General features: G+C 45.9%; 1 protein-coding gene across 2 annotated transcripts in view; it reads right to left on the bottom strand.

The window, feature by feature from the left end:
• The window catches only part of MIB1 (mindbomb E3 ubiquitin protein ligase 1), a 331,151-nt gene that overhangs the window by 282,000 nt on the left and 31,571 nt on the right, over positions 1-17,580 (bottom strand). For both annotated transcript variants that reach the window (XM_029591112.1, XM_029591111.1), the window contains exons 2-3: positions 3,902-4,073; positions 1,316-1,445 (exon numbers count right to left, since the gene is read on the bottom strand). In XM_029591112.1, coding sequence (XP_029446972.1) covers positions 1,316-1,445; positions 3,902-4,073 — 302 coding nt within the window. The remainder of the gene's footprint in view (positions 1-1,315; positions 1,446-3,901; positions 4,074-17,580) is intronic.

The following is a 17,580-nucleotide window of genomic DNA, read 5'->3' as shown; positions in this document are numbered from 1 at the left end:
GGGGATTTTAACCTTACCATTCAACCCCGCATGAATAATTCCTCAAGAGAAGGACTGGGAGCTAAATCTGGACGCATTTGTCTTAAGCATTTCCTCCAGGGGAGAAACCTGCTGGACGTGTAGAGGCATAGAAACCCCGCAGAGGGACTATACATTCTTTTCACATCCCCACAAGTGCGCGTAACAGCATGCGCCTAGAACGGGCGTTTTATAGACGTGCGCCCATCCACGGGCGTCTTATAAACGTGCGCCTATACACGGTCTTATAAATGGCTATACGTGGGCGGAGTACAATGTGCGAACTTGCGCCTATCGCGTGCGCTAACAACCTACGCCTATCGCATGCGCTTAGCTTAGCAACGTGCGCTCATCGGCTTGAAGATGAGTAGGCTGGCAAAAATGGCGACCTCCTTGGCGTGCTGCCTCGTAGGCAGGCCCAGCGAATCCACACTTCCTCGGAGACCAAGTAAAGATATACGCCTTACATTGTCTTCGGCGCTTCCCGGCTGCGACCCGGGCGGTCTCCGGCTGCGGGGGAGAGTACCTTCAACCGCCGCGCATAAGGAAGTGCGCCCGCTCCCGAACTCATCTCGCTCGGGGGCCAAGTCCACGCCGGGACCGAGGCTGTCTCCAGGCCGCGCCCGAACTCGTCTCGCTCGGGGGCCAAGCCGCGCCCGAGCCCTTCTCACTCTGGGGCTAGGTCCCTGCCGCGAACCGGCCACCGGACCAAGGCTCTTACCTCCGAGGGACCACGGAAGTCAGCTCGGGAAACTCAACAGGGTGAGTGACCGCCAGGTATCACCGCAGGAGTGCGGGGCTTGACTTCAATAGGTTTCTTCTAGGAATTTAGTCGTTAGAATTTGGAAACACGCTCAGCGAGCGTGAGGTAGCTCCAAACTGCTTTGGAGACGGAAATTACTGATTTGCGGCACTTCCTGTGGGGGTATATGTACCCGTGCTGACGTCAGATCCGTCTCCAACTGCTAGCACGAGCACACTATACCCATTTGTTTTGAGTCCATCTGCTACACGCTAGGAAATGAGAATATTTCCATGCTGTGCTCGGACAAAAAAAATGACCAAGGAGTTTCATGAAGCAATGCACATGCAGGAATTCCCACACATGCTTAGTAGCGTTCAAAGCTCTACTAGCTAATAAAGAAGTCCATTCAGTGCTGCCGGATGAGGTCATCCACTTGTCATAGCTAATTTAGCATGCTTAGCAACAGATAAATAATCTTTCGCTTTCAGTGTATAACTATAGTGTGTTTATTCTTATTCCCCAAGCTTCCAGCTGTAATGAAAGGTTTCTTACCTTCCCTCTACGACCATTACCACCATCTTGGTCCTCCCACTGCCAGTCAACTCCTCGCACAACCCTAGCACTTGCAAAGATTCCTCTTGCTGTAATTTTCTTAGATTTGCGTCGAGATTCCAACAATACTCTACAATTAAAACATGCAGACAAAAATGTTATATTGTATGTGTACTACTGTTCAAACTTCTCCAGTTTAGCAAAACAAAAATGTCATTTTATGTGCACCCAAGATGGTCAGAAATGCAAACATAAGGCACACTGATATTAATAACCAAAGATACTAATCTCTGCTGACTCTGAGAATATCTAATTCCTACAACAAAACTTCAGGATTAAATAATAGTATGAAATAATTAATTTCAAGTCAGCTACACTAGTGCCATTTAAAATATCACAAACAGCAGTAAGAAGAGAACCATCATAAAGACAAAGATTTAATTCAGGAGTATTAAATTTCACTATATAGTAATATATCCTATCCATCTCTTAAAAAGAGATATTTGATTATTTTAAAAACAAACCTAGTTTCCTCTTTATCCCCCATTAGTTGCCTCTACTATTAATGTGGACATATGATTTTAATATGTAGACTTGTTTTTTTTCTTGTATTGCAATTGTTTCTTCATTGCCTTGGTTTTGAAGCACTGTATTGTAATAAAAATTATAAATGATTAAAAAAAAAAACCCACCACATTGCTTCAAGACAACCAGAGGCAAAGTATTTGTTGGAGGTGGGAAGAAGCAAAAAATTGTTTCATTTTGGGGGTTCTCCACAAATTTTATTTTTTTAAACTAAATAAAAAAATTAAAAGAAACAAACATTTAAAAAATGGAAAGAAATAAATGAAACGGGACCTCCCGTCCCCATCACCTATCCCTCCAACCCAAACAAATGCCAGAGCAGGGATCCTCCTTGGACCCCACTTACCTGGTTTGGAAGGGGGGGTGGGGGAAATCAGCTGACAAGGCCTAGACCCAGGCCAAAACCTCAACCTTGCATAGCCCTAGGTCGCAATAGGGTACCAGGACAGCAAACTCCTGCCCAGAGGAGATGCTCAGTTTCTCCTCCTCCAATTCAACATTCAAACTACTATAGAATCTGCCTGCTCAGCTACACAGCAAGAGAAGCAGCAAATCAATGACTCACAAAATCTCAAAGGTCTCTCACCCCTTTCCTATTGCTGCATTAATATCAAACATGAGTAAGATTATTGGCATAATGTTTTCCTTACTAAACAAATATTCTGCAAATCACATTTGCAGGAGAAGTTCCCTACAACAATGCTACCAAATGAACTACTGATCAAAGATGGAGTTACAGGATACAGTAAATGTTGAAATCTGTGGGTAATATTTTCATGAAGGCTTCCAGTTTGTCCCCATTTGTATGTTAAATACAGAGCATTTGTATCTTTCTTGATGACATCACTACCTTTTATGTCATAAAGCTAGCATAGGACAAAATAGGTTACATTAAAAACTTAAGTCATAATGGGACACCATTTACAGACTCTATACTAAACCACAACAGATAGAAATTATAGTACACTAATTCTATTGGACACTAAGTATGATGGTCTCTATTTCAGTTTTCTAATAATGGCTATGTAGTTAGCATATTAGGTGGATAAGATTAGAATTAGTGCAACATTTACAGATACAAAAAGCTAGCCAGAAGTACCCAAATTCAAAAGCAAAAACAGAAAATACTCAATTTGAAAAAAATATTGCTCTGATTGGCTTTTTAAAATCAAGCGGCTTTCAATTTTAACATTATCCATATGGCACAAAGCGTGAAATCGGGGACTAAACTTTCAAAACTGCAAACTGTTTATGAAGGCTGTTAAGTGCCAGGGCATCGTTGCCACTTATAGGGATAAGCCCCAGGGCAGGAGCCAGGAACAAGCTGTGCATGAAAGTAACTTCTGCCTGACCAGTCATTTCCCTCTTAGGTTGAGCCTTCATGTTCTGGTGGCTGTCAAGACTTCACTGGAGATGCTGGCAGAGACTAGAAGGTACCCACTAAGAAAGGGCTGGAGCAAGGACAAGAACACAAGAGTGACTGCAAAACTAGACAAAATACAATACACGTTAACAAGAAGGCCAGAACACACCAGACACGCACAAGACGCAGGCAGGATCAAAACAAGAACAGAAAAGAACTACCATCAAGACAGACACACAGAACTAGAAGGCCACAATAAGTGGGCCAAGTACAGGGCAGAGAACAAAACAAGAATACAAGGCTAAGAAGTACAGTTAGCCACGGCAAGAAGTAAGGTTAGACCCAAGCTGAGCCAAGGAATTTACAGGAAGGCAGACTTATAAGGGTATGACAATGTTGAGTCATGCTGTAAACATGGCTGCCAGTGGGATCTCCAAACCGTATGGCTTGGAGGACTGAGCAGCCAAGACCATGGCCCACTGAGGGCCCCTACTGGCAGAAGGGCAGCACTGCACATGGGTATCCTCACACTAAGCCAACTTGCTGTTTATGTTCATTCTCAAACTTGCATAAGAATAAGTCGAACACAGTCATTTAACAATTCCACCTCTTCATAAGACTACTCTTCTTTTTGTTACCTTTCACTTCCTGGTGTAGTGATGCGATAAAAACGATGCCTCAGATGATGTTTATCTCCATGGTAACAGACAGTGCACAGATCATAATTTGTGCACTCGGCACACTTCCAGCGAATACCAATGATGGGTTGCTGGCGACACGTGTCACACATTGTTCCATCATGCTTGATACCTAGTGTCAAAGAAAATAAGTTAATAAATTAGTTTAAAATTAAAAAAACAAAAACCAGTTATGCTGTAAAGGCATTAAGAAAACCTTACACTAACTACATTTTAAAAACATAGTATTTATCCAGCCAAATCTTTTCATTTTTTATAAACCTTAAAGGGCAATCAATATTTTCATTCTGCTACTGTAAATGAACATAACCATAGTTAGCTGATTTTGAAAGCTGCAGTTTTAAAAATTAGTTCTCCCTTTACTCTAAGTGTGATTACTGTACCACTGTCTGCTTGAGTTTGAATAATTGTTTTCTGTTGTATTTATTTATTTCTCATTTCTTACATACTGCTCAACAGACATCAAGTCTTGCCAGAGCAGTTTACAGCAAAATACAAACAGTATATACCAATTTTAAAACAAAATAAAACAAATTCAAACTTCAAAAATACATACTCAAAATAAAACAAAACATTTTAACCCCAAATATTTATGCTGCTCACAGAATGTATCTAACCTTGGGTTAAGATGGAAAAAGCCACGTCTTAACTTTTTTCTAAAATTTTTCTAAAGTTAAGAAAAGTTAAGAAAAGTTAAGAAAATTCTGCTCCAATTTCATCTCTAATGGGGATGAGTTCCATAACTCTGGGTAAATGACGGAGAATATCTGTTTCTTGATGGAGATTTTGTGTATATCCTGTCTTGAAGGGACTGATTCCAACACTGACGATTTTGAGCGGAGATTACGAGTGGGTACATAGCCCTTAACCTTATCCTGAAGATAGCCTGCCCCCTTCTCCATTCAATGCCTTGTACATCAAAATCATAAGTTTAAAATGTACTCATTTTTCAAATGGTAACCAATGAAGACATTTTACTAGAGGTGTAGAGCTCATCCTACATGGAAGGTAAAAGATCAAGAGAGCTTGATAATACAGAAAAAGAGTTTTAAAAAAATTAGCTCTTTTTTTTTTTTACCACAGTGCTCATAAATGACTAACACTGCATCAAGGTTGCTGATATCACTAGGACTGTAACGCCATATATGTAACTGCAGTGATGTCACTGCACAATTGTAACTCTATACAATTGTGTGGAAAAGTTTAGACACCCCTGGTCAAAATTTTGTTTTAATAAATCTCTAAGTATAGGCAGAAGCTGACACAGCATCTATGTGGTACAAAGTTAAATGTTAACAGAGTGGGCTGAGAGTTGAAAGCATCCGAGAAAGAAAGTACAAACAGTTTTTATGTGCATTCTTAAAATGAGAACGTAAAAGTGAAAATGACATGTTGCCAACTTTTTTGCACCTTCCAGCTGATTACTACTTTTTAGACGAAAAAGTTAAAATTCAAAACACATTGACAAGTTTGGCCTTGAACAAATACTCTGACTCCCACTGTTCTGTTTACTTTCAACAACCATGGGCTCCATCAATCAGCTGTCTGAGCATATGATAAAGATAATTCACTTTTACAAAGCAGGGAAAAGATTTTAAAAATCTCTAAACACTTCCAGCTAGTAATCTCAGCTGTCAGAAAATCAGTTAAGAAATGGAAGTTAATGGAACTGTTGCAGTCAGGACAAGATCTGGAAGACCAGAAAATCTTGAGAGAACTACCCGTAAACTGGTTGTATCTGCAAAACAGCACACACAGATCACTACAGACCTGCTGAAAAGTTTATCTACCATTGGAGTGATTGTCCATAGGTCCACAGTACAGCATTGCTTACACAACAATGATCTGCTTGGGAGAGTTGTCAGAAGGAAACCTTTTCTATGACCTCATCACAAAAGTCTTCATCTAAAACAAAGCTTCTCAAGCACTGTGCCATGGCACACTGGTGTGCCGCAGCAAGATCCATGCTGTGCACAATGGTCTCCCTTCCTCCCATCTTTCTCATACAGTAGTGTTGCATGGCAGTGGAGGCATCATTAGCACCAGGCATATTGGGCCCATGCCTCGAGTCTCAAGCACAATGCCACGAGTCTCAGTGGTCCCACTATTTTTTTTTCAATCCCAGCTGGGCCCGAGCCGAAGAAAGAAGGCTGCTGAATGGGGCTGGCCCGCGCGGCTGAAGAAAGGTTCATGGTTACATCTAGGCCACGCAGCCAAAGACAAAATGTTGCCATGTCGAGCCCAGGCCGCATAGCCTTCATCGGGCCCAGGCCATGTGGCCAAAGAAAGATTGTCTATCCACACGGTGGAAGAGAGGTGGCTGCAGCATCGGTGGCAGGGCCAAAGAGAAGAGACTACTGCCACTGGCCAAAATGCACATTCAGGGAGGGGAAAGAGCATGAGAGTTTGTGTGAGTAGTAAAGTATGAGAAAGGTTGTGTGTGAGCAACAGCATGAGCGATGCTGTATGAGTCCAAAGCTGCTGCCTGCACATTCGAGAGAGAATGAGCGAACATTTAGGGAAGAGAGAGATTGTATGTGAGCATATCTCTGTGAGAGAGAGAGAAAGGGGGTGGGATTAGGAGCCTGCTTGTGCATGCGTGCGTCTGTGTCCACATGTTTAGCTGTGAAAGCCTGTGTGTCACATATGGGCTTTCGCAGGCAATACACATACATACAGCGCCTGTGTATGTGAGAAAAAGAGGGAGTGTATGTGAGAGCACAGGCACGCATATGAGAGAGTGTGTGAGAGAATGAAGGTGCTATTGTGTGTATGAGAGATAGAAGAAAGTTTGTGCAGCCCTTCCTCCCCAAGCCACGACAATCGCAGAGTGACTGGAAATCAAAAGATCCCAGGCATGGAGAGGAGTTTTTAAAAATCTTATTTTAATTACTGGGTAGCATTTGATGTTTCTTCTATTTTAAAAATGTTTTTGGTGTTTTGGGAAATTTATAACAAGTTTTTTTTAATTACTGAAGTTTGTTGGCTGTTTTAACATTTATTCTTTTTATTAGTATGATTTTAATATTATGAATGGTTTATATTGGAGAAATTACTTATCTGATAATTTCATTTTCCTTAGTGTAGACAGAGGGACTCAGGACCAATGGGTATAGTGTACTCCTAGCAGTTGGAGACGGATCAGATTTCAATCTGACATCAGCTCCTAGTACATATACCCCTGCAGGAAGTGCAGTTCTTCAGTATTCTCCTCGAAAAGCATTGTGGATATATGTGTGACTGACTGATTAACTTAAATAACTTAATAACTTGTTAGAACGTTTAAAACATGATTAACTTGAACTGGTTATTGACTATAGCTGGAGACCGCCAGGGTACTCAACCGGAAAGTGTCAACACCCGGCAGGGTGGATGCCCTAGCAGATGAAAACATGGCTTACCCTTGATTCATTGACAAAAAACCATGTATAACGGCAGCCAAGGGTGGGATGCTGAGTCCATCTGTCTACACTAAGGAAAACGAAATTATCAGGTAAGTAATTTCTCCATTTCCTAGCATGTAGCAGATGGACTCAGGACCAATGGGATGTATAAAAGCTACTCCCGAACCGGGTGGGAGGCTGCCCGTGGTCCACTTAGAATTGCCCTTGCAAATGCCGTGTCCTCCTGAGCCTGCACATCCAGACGGTAGAATCTGGAGAAGGTATGGATGGAGGACCACGTTGCCGCCCTGCAGATCTCGGCAGGTGACAAAATTCTAGTTTCTGCCCAGGATACCGCCTGGGCTCTGGTAGAATGGGCCTTGACCTGTAGAGGAGGAGGTTTTCCAGCTTCTACGTAGGCCGCCTTGATGACTTCTTTGATCCAGCGGGCAATGGTTGCCCGCGAGGCTGCTTCTCCTTACCTCTTTCCGCTGTGAAGGACGAAAAGGTGGTCTGTCTTTCGTACTGGTTCCACCACTTCAAGGTATCTGGATAGGAGTCTGCCGATGTTGAGGTGGCATAGACTACGGGCTTCTTCCGAATTCTTCAAGCCATCCCATCGTTGGTAGTGAGTTGGTTTGGTTAAGGTGGAAGTGTGAGACCACTTTGGGGAGGAAGGAGGGCACCGTGCGTAGTTGGATGGACCCCGGGGTGAGTCTGAAGAACGGCTCACGACAGGACAGTGCTTGTAGTTCCGAGATGTGGCAGGCTGAACACACGGCCAGCAAGAACACCGTCTTTAAGGTTAACAGAAGGAGGGACAGGCCTTGGAGGGGTCTGAAGGCGGATCCCGCTAGGAACTCCAAGACGAGGTTGAGGTTCCATAGAGGTAATGGCCACTTTAGTGGTGGGCGGATGTGTTTGACTCCTTTCAGGAAGCGTGATACATCTTGGTGCGAGGCTATGCTGTTGCCCTCACTCCCGGAGCCGTAACATGACAATGCTGCCACTTGTACCTTGATGGAGTTGAGGGACAGACCTTTCTGTAGTCCATTCTGTAAGAATTCCAGGATCACGGGGACATTGGAGGAGCGTGGCTTGACATTGTGGTCTTCGCACCAGGCCTCAAAAAAACTCTCCAGATCCTTATGTACGTTAGAGATGTGGAGAACTTGCATGCTCGGAGGAGAGTATCTATTACCACCCCCGAGTATCTGCTCTCTCTCAGGCGGGCCCTCTCAATGGCCAGACCGTAAGAGAGAATTGAGCTGGGTCCTCATGAAGGATCGGACCTTGTTGTAGTAGGTCTCTGTGTGGGGGCAGGGGTAGTGGATTCCCTGCCAGTAGTCTTCTCATGTCTGCGTACCAGGGTCTTCTTGGCCAATCTGGAGCCACCAGAAGAACTAGTTCTCTGTGTCGCTGTATCTTGTGTATGATTGCTCCTAGCAAGGGCCACAGCGGGAAGGCGTATAGCAGGGTCCCCGGTGGCCAGGTGTGTACCAGGGATGGACCCAAAAAACAACAAGGTAGGCGATACAGTGAAGCCGTAAGGAAATAACAAAACGGTGGATGCCACAAGAGAGTCTTTTTCAATTTTTAATCATGGAGATGTAAAATATCATGTACAAGGGCACTTGTACATGATATTTTACGTCTCCATGATTAAAAATTGAAAAAGACTCTCTTGTGGCATCCACCGTTTTGTTATTTCCTTACAGGTGTGTACCAGGGCATCGATGCCCTGGGACTGCGGATCCCGCCTGCTGCTGAAGTATCTGGGTACTTGAGCGTTGGATCTGCTTGCTAGAAGGTCCATGTCTGGGGTCCCCCACCGATTCACTATCATCTGGAAGGCTGTGGACGACAGCTTCCATTCTCCTGGGTTTAGACTTTCCCTGCTGAGGAAGTCTGCCGTGATGTTGTCTGCGGAGATCACGTGGAGATTTGCTTCCACCCACGCCATCAGGAGGTCTATTTCTAGGGACACCTGTTGACTTCTGGTTCTGCCTTGTCGGTTGATGTAGGCCACAGTCATGGTGTTGTCAAACATCACCCTGACCGCTTTGTCTCGGAGTCTGTGGGCGAACCGCAGGCAGGCTAGTCTGACTGCCTGCGCTTCTAGGCGGTTGATATTCCATCCCACCTCTTCTGCGTTCCACCGTCCTTGGGCGGTTAACTCTTCGTAGTGTGCTCCCCATCCGTGGACTGGCATCTGTGGTGAGCAGGGTCCAGGTTGGGGAGGATAGTCTTGATCCCCGGCTCATGTGGCTGGTCTGCAGCCACCACCGTAGCTGGGTCCGGATTCTGCCCGGGAGTGGTAGACGTACGGTGTAGTTCTGGGACCGTGGGCTCCACCGCGATAGAAGTGAGCGTTGTAGGGGCCTCATGTGGGCTCGCGCCCATGGCACCACTTCCAGTGTGGATGCCATCAGCCCGAGGACTTGCAGGTAGTCCCATGCTGTGGGACGAGGAACGCTCAGCAAGGTCTGCAGCCGGTTCCACAGTTTTCATCTCCTTGTGGGGGTCTGCTGACCTTGTCTTCCTTGGTGTCGAATCTGACTCCTAGGTATTCCAGCGACTGTGAGGGCTGTAGGGAGCTTTTGTTTATGTTGACCACCCATCCTAGGCTTTCCAGTAGTGTTATGACTCTGCTGGTTGCTTGGTGGCTTTCCTCCGGTGACTTTGCCCTGATCAGCCAATCGTCTAGGTAAGGGTGAACGAGGATTCCTTCCTTCCTCAGTGTTGCCGCCACCACTACTATTACCTTGGTGAACGTCCGGGGTGCTGTGGCTAACCCGAAGGGTAGTGCCCGGAACGGATAGTGACGATCCAGGACCTTGAAGCGTAGGTAGCGCTGGTGCTCCTGATGAATTGGGATGTGTAAGTAGGCCTCCGAAAGATCCAGGGATGTGAGAAACTCTCCTGGTTGTATTGCGCATATGACGGATTGTAGGGTTTCCATGCGGAAACGGGGGATCCTTAGGTGGCGGTTGACTGACTTGAGGTCCAGGAGAGGCCTGAATGTACCCTCTTTCTTGGGTACGACAAAGTAGATGGAGTAATGTCCAGTATTCATTTCCTGTGTAGGCACCGGAGTTATGGCCTCGAGGGCCAGAAGTCTGGATAGAGTAGCTTCCATTGCCACCCTCTTGAGGAGGTCGTGGCTGGGGGATTCCACGAACCTGTCTGGAGGGGTTCGAAGGAAATCCATGTAGTACCCCTCCCGGATGATGGCTAGGACCCACTTGTCCGAAGTTCTCTTGACCCATCTGCGGTAGAATAGGGCTAGTCTGCCCCCTATGGCTTCTTCCCTTGGATGGGTCGGCTGATTCTCATTGTGGGGCGCGGCTGGGGCCTGTCCCCGAGCTGGCTCCCCTCTTGTGTTTGGTCCGAAAGGGCTGGTTCCTGCCTGTAGGGTGGGGTGCTTGATAGTTGCTCTTGTAAGGGTTGAAGCGCTGCGAACTTCTGCCCCTGGCAGACCTGTGGAAGGGACGCTGGTTTCTCTTCGTCTTGTCTTCCGGCAGGCGTGGTAATGGGGAGTCGCCGCATTTGTTGGCCAGTTTCTCTAGCTCGCTGCCGAACAGGAGGGATCCTTTGAAAGGCATTCCTTGTGAGGAGCGTCTTGGAAGAGGCATCAGCCGACCAACTTCGAAGCCAGAGTGGTCTCCTGGTTGCCACTGCGGACGACACTCCTCTGGCTGCTGTGCGCACTAGATCGGAGGCAGCGTCAGTGAGGAATGATACTGCTGGTTCCATGTCTTCTCCCGGAGTGTTATTCCTGGCTTGGCAGGCCGCAATTTGCAGTGACATAGCTGCAACTTCAAATGACTGTTTTAGGATGGCTTCCAGGCGCTGGTCATGTGCATCCTTGAGTGCCGCTCCTCCCTCCACTGGGATGGTAGTGCGCTTGGCAACTGCGCAGACTATGGCGTCCACTCTAGGGCATGCCAGAAGCTCCTTGGTAGCTGGGTCCAGGGGGTACATGGCTGACAAGGCTCGTCCCCCTTTGAATGTGGACTCCGGGACATTCCATTCCAGGTCAATTAGCTGTTGTGCCGCCTGTAAGAGAGGAAAATGGCGAGACGTCTGGCGAAGGCCCTCCAGCAGGGGGTTCGTTATAGGTTCACCCGAGGTGCCTTGGCCCGGGATAGCGAGTTCCGTTAGGCATTGGGATACGAGGTCCAGGAGCTCGTCCTTTGTGAAGAAGCGTCTCATGGTTCGGTGTGGCTCTGTCCCCGAGGGAAGTTCCCCCTCCTCCAGGGGCTCAACTTCCTCTTCGGAGAAATTCGTGTCCCCGTAGGCGGGGCTTCTGGGTGGTGGGAGCCTGTGCCTAGGCCTCGAGGGTCCTGGGGCATGAGGGTCCTCCGGTGGAGTATGTGGCTGATCAGCCAGAGGTACAGTTTGCATCTTGACAAAGGCGTGAATCCCCTTAAATAACTCCACCCAAGATATCGACGCTGGGTCTAAGTTGAGGGGTGCAGGTTCTCTGGGGGTCCCCGTCTGTGGGGGGGGACCCACTGGGGCCTGCTAGGTCCGGGGTACCCCCTGAGGAGCTAGCACTGGGCCCTGGGTGGGATTGGCCCTGATCTGGATCTCCCAGGGCCTCCTCACTGTGTGCGCACAGGGCGTCTGTCTCCTAACTCTGTGCGGCTCTGATGTAGCATGCAGGGCAGAGGCCTTGAGATTTAATTCCTGTTTCTGGAGGTGCCATGTCTGTGGACGCGTAAGCTCTTGTGTGCTCCAGTGCGTCAGATATACGCCCGGCTCTGTGCGTGCAACTTATGCGCGCAAGGTTTTATGTGCGCGTAAGTTTATGCGCACAAGGATTTTTGTGCGCTTAGCTCGATTTGTGAGCTTGGATCGAACAGCGTACGGCGCAGCAAATAGGGCCAAGATGGCGACGGCGAGCATGCGGGTAATATGGCGACCTCCTCGGAGGGTCTCCACGTGGGCAGACCCTTGGAAATAGCCGGGGCCTGGACCTGCTAAGGCGGATCAACCCGGTGGCACTGGTTCCGATCGGTGATCTATGCTCCTCCTCGATCCTCAGAGACCGGTTCAAACAGCAGATTTCCACCTTACCTTGTCTTCGGCGCTTCCCGGTTTCGTTCCGGGCGGTCTCCGGCTGCGGGGGGAGAGCGCCAATACCTTCACTGCCGCGCTTGAGGGGTGTACCCACTGCCTCTCAGCCGCGCCTGAGGGGCTGGGTCCTCGCCGCGATTCGGCCGCCGGACCGAGGCTCACCTCCAAGGGACCACGGAAATCACCTCGGGAATCTCAACTGGGGAGGGACCCGAGGGCATCTCCGCAGGAGAGCGGGGCTTGTCTTCAGGTAGGTTTTCCCCTTTAATTTTGGTTTTCTTCTTTGGATTTGGTTCAAAAGCTGTAAGAGCATGCAGATAGTCCCTAACTGCTATGGAGATGGAAAATACTGAAGAGCTGCATTTCTTGCAGGGGTATATGTACTAGGAGCTGACGTCAGATTGAAATCTGATCCATCTCCAACTGCTAACAGGAGTATACTATACCCATTGGTCCTGAGTCCATCTGCTACACGCTAGGAAACTGGATTTTATTGCTTGCTGATTTATGAGGAATGATGAGTTTCTGTTTTTCAACTGTTGCATTGCTCTTAGTTTCCAGTTCAGTTTTTGTTGGCATATTTTTATTTATACTTTATGGCTTTTATATTTTATTTTGGTGAGGGTCTATCTTGTGTAACATTAAATCTAGCTGTGAAAATGGTGGTACTTCTTATCACGGACTTTTATGTCATTATAGTCATAAAAGCATTAGGAACTAAACTTTCAAAAGCATAGACACATCTAAAGAGGCCTTTCGAAAATTACCCTGGTGGGTGTGCGCATAAAAATAGGCACGGATGCCACCTCACACGAACTTTTGTGCGTACTCTAAAGAGGTGTGCCTGGGCTGGGGGGGGAAGTTCATTTCTATTTTAACAAAGGTTTGCTTTTTATTAGTTTCACCTGCATGCAGAAAGCAGTTTTCAATGTTACTGCTGAAGATATTTTTTCATACACATTTTATTTTCATTGCTGTTAGCAGATATTAGGTGATTATTTTAAGTAACGGATGGATTTAGTCAATATTCCTTTTAAGGATTGGGTTGCTGTGAGCATAAAAGTGATAGGCTATTTGCATCAAAGAAAACAGGGTAATGTAACCAAATATTTTTGCACACAGCAAACCAATCAAAGAGATCATTTAGTGTTTGGGAGGAGATCGGGATGGATCTTAAGGTGGGGGTTGGGTTTAGAAAGAAAATGAGTGCTGTTGGGCTTGGCCTTTGCAGGGAGGGAAGATAGTGCTATTCAATTTAGTTTAAAAAAAAAAATTCATGGCATTTTCACAGTCACATGATCAGTGACCAGCAGATATGAATGTGTAAGACACTGTAAAATTTGGTTTGGTGCACCTCAAGGATCAAGCAAACTTGAATGTGTGCCCTGATATAAAAAAAAAAGACTGAGAAGCTCTGATCTAAAGTATGCAAAACAAAATCTTGATAAGCCTGAAATTTTTTGAACAAAGTGCTTTGGACCGATGAAATTAAAATTGGAACTGTTCAGTCACAACCAAACAAGATATGTTTGAAGTAAAAGCGGTGAAGCATTTGAAGAGAACACCACCTTGCCAATCATTAAGCATAGGGTGTGTATGCAGATGGAAACAAGAAGAATCAATTCAACTAAATGTCAACATATTTTAGAAGCTAATGACCAATAAATAATCTTAAAATGAAACTGAACAGAGGCTGGATTTTTCCAGGGCTTAATTTCTGAGGGAATGGTCTAGATCAAAGCTCCAAAACTTATTTTCAGATTTAAGAGGCAGAATAGCAGGGTGGTTCTGCCCCATCACCTTTCCTCCAGGCAGCCTGCTAGGAAAAAGAAAAGAGGGACTGGAGCCTGGAGAAGATAACTGAACTCTGCTCCCTAATCCAGCACCTCCCCCCTCCCATTCCTCCCAGGAAGAGAGGGTGTGATCCTGAAGCAGACACTGCAAAGGACACAAGAAGGAGCTGAATTAGCACAAGCTTGAAACCAATGAGCAGCAGTGACAGTCATCAAGGCCAGGGTTAAAGCCTCGATGACTGGCATTACTGCACGTAAATTTCAAACTTGTGCTAATTCAACCCCTTTTTGACAGGCCGATAGAGTAAGGGATAATAGTGCGTCGAAAATGCGCATCCAAACCCCCCCCCCCCCAAACTAATAGCACCCGCAACATGCAAATGCATGTTGATGGCCCTATTAGTTATTCCCGCGCGATCCAGAAAGCAAAATGTGCAGCGAAGCCGCACATTTTACTTTCAAAAATTAACGCTTGCCCAAAGGCTGGCGTTAATTTCTGCCGGCACCAGGAAAGTGTACAGAAAAGCAGAAAAAAACTGCTTTTCTGTACACCCTCCGACTTAATATCATAGCGATATTAAGTCGGAGGCCCCAAAAAGAAAAATGTAAAAAGAAAAAAATATATATATAAAATCGGCCCGCGGGTCGGAAGACGGACTCTGAGTTATACCGGCGTCCGTTTTCCAAACCCGTGGCTCTCAGCGTGTTTGAGAACCGACGCCGGCAAAATTGAACGTCGGCTGTCAAACTTGCTGACAGCCACCGCTCCTGTCAAAAAAGAGGCGCTAGGACGCACTAGTGTCCCTAGCGCCTCTTTTTACCGTGGATCCTCATTTGCATACTAAATCGCATGCCCAGGAGAGTGGCCTGTGTGTTGTAGCCCCTTTTCAGTTTCTCATCAAATGCTGCCTACATACAGGCAGATACAGAAAAATGCGCGGGAGAGCCAGTGAGCGCCCGCTCTCCCGGCGTGCACACAGGCCACTCTCCTGGGCGTGCGATTCAGGAGGGTGGCCTATGCAAATTAGGGCCCGCAATAAAAAGAGGCACTAGGGACACTAGCACGTCCCTAGCACCTCCCTTGTTGACAGGAACGGCAGCTGTCAGCGGGTTTGACAGCCGACGCTCAATTTTGCCAGCGTCTGTTCTGAAACCCGCCGACAGCCACGGGTTTGGAAAACGGATGCCGGCATAATCTGATATTAAGTCAGAGGGTGTACAGAAAAGCAGTTTTTTCTGCTTTTCTGTACACTTCCCCGGCGCTGGCAGAAATTAATGCTAGCCTTTGGGCAGGCGTTAAGTTTTGAAAGTAAAATGTGCAGCTTTGCTGCACATTTTGCTTTCTGGATCGCGTGAGAATAACTAATAGGGCCATCAAAATGCATTTGCATATTGCAGGGCACTATTAGTTTCAGGGGGGGGTTGGCCGCGTGTTTTCGACGCGCTATTACCCCTTACTGTATAAGGGGTAAAGCTAGCGCGTCGAAAACATGTGGCCAAACTGTATCGGCCCGATAGTTTGCTCCAGAATAACCTCTCTGCTCCTTTCTCTTGCAATTTTACGTAAGAGAAGTGACTGGAGCTGTAAATGAGAGACTTATCTAGTGTTTCCCCTGAGACTCGTCAATTGATGCAAATTCCCTCTGTCTTTGAGGGAAATCCAGAGAGCTCCCAGCTATCAGCCCTATTCTCTTTACCCTCTTCCTTTGTATCCCAAGGACTCTCCATCCCCAGTCCCCACCAGTGCTCAACACCCAGTTATACTTCGCCTACCAGTGCCCACTGATTATTGGTGGGCAAAGGATTGCTGGGATAAGGAGGAGGAGGAAGAATATGTTCATGTATGTGTGTTTGGGAGTGAGAGTTCATACCTAGCCCTATTCTCTTACTCAGGTCACATCTGTTCCCCTCACTCCCCCCCAATAGCTCCATTTAATTTTTGACTACAAATTAAGCCCTGGATATATCAGAAAGACAATGATCCGAAACATAATAAACAATGAAATACATACTGAAAATAAACATGAAAGCTTTGGAATGGCCTTCACAGTCCCTGAAAATCTGTGGGGAAATCTCAAACATGCAGTAATTGCAAGGAAACCTAAGAATATTTATGAGCTAGAAGAGTTCTGCGAGGAAGAGGAGGGAAACAAATTTCACATGCAAAAACAGAAAGACTTAATTGGCTACAAGAAACAATTGGAAGTTATTTGTGCCAAGAAAAGGTGAAACAAAGTACCGATTGAAAGGAAGCATAAAATATTTCTGTGCGCCATATTTACCACTTTATTTTGAATCCGTAAAAAATAAAACTACAAATAAATATTAATTATGTATTAAAATTTCAAGAAAGAGGTCATGTTTAACTTTTACCATGTACAGAATGGTCAGCTTCTGTTCTACTTAGAGATTCAGTGAAACATACAATTTGACAAAGGTGACTAAACTTTTGCAGCTATGGAAAAATTTACCGTTACCACTTCAGTTAACATCTACCTGTATGTCATCCCCCCCCCGAATTCCTGTCTAATTGCTCATCAATAATAGTTGCTTCCCTGCAATATCTACACCTTTAATTTTTGTTCAACTGCTTATCTGTCATAGATGTTATTTTGAAATAGACAAGAGTCCCTGAGCTTACCTGCTCCTCAGTTCCCTGTATACCGACAAGATATATAATTTCTATACCTTTGTTTAACCGTTATCAGTTATAGATGTTCTCTTGTAATATATATCTACACATTTGACTATTTGTTTAACGTTTTATCCACTTTTCTGTTATAGATGTTCCTTGTATTAAACAAAAGGAAACACTTGGTTTCCTGCATCACTCAGTCTGTAAACCGATGTGATATGTAAAATCGAACTTCGGTATACAAAACAAAAAACAAATAAATAAATAGATTAAAAACTATAAGTGGAACTCAAATTCAAAACCCCTCTGCTTATGTGACTTAAAGCACAACAAGGCTTTGATCGCTTCTCAAAATATTAGCTTTGTGAGAGGTATTCAAATCAAAAGTGAGGGAGATGAAAAGAAACATTTGTGGATTTTGCTACTCGCTTGCAAAATGGAGGAGGCTCCAGCATGACACAAGCATAGCCCATCCCACTCAGAGTGAAGACTGGTGCAGGCTCGGAGTGCCATAAAACGGAGCCCATCCTACTGGCAGTGAAGAGTGAAGCAGGCCCAGAGTGCCACAAGAGGAATCCATCCCGCTCATATTGAGGAATGCAGCTGCCTGGTATGCCACGAGCAGAGCCCCATCCTGCTCGCAACGAAGAATAGAGCAGGCCCAGTGAGAGTGAATGAGAGATATGTGAGAGAAAGAGTACAACTGTGTGTAGGGGTGTATGTATG

Source organism: Rhinatrema bivittatum, chromosome 2, assembly GCF_901001135.1.
Source record: "Rhinatrema bivittatum chromosome 2, aRhiBiv1.1, whole genome shotgun sequence".
Taxonomy (NCBI): domain Eukaryota; kingdom Metazoa; phylum Chordata; class Amphibia; order Gymnophiona; family Rhinatrematidae; genus Rhinatrema; species Rhinatrema bivittatum.
This window is presented reverse-complemented; position numbering and strand designations above follow the sequence as displayed.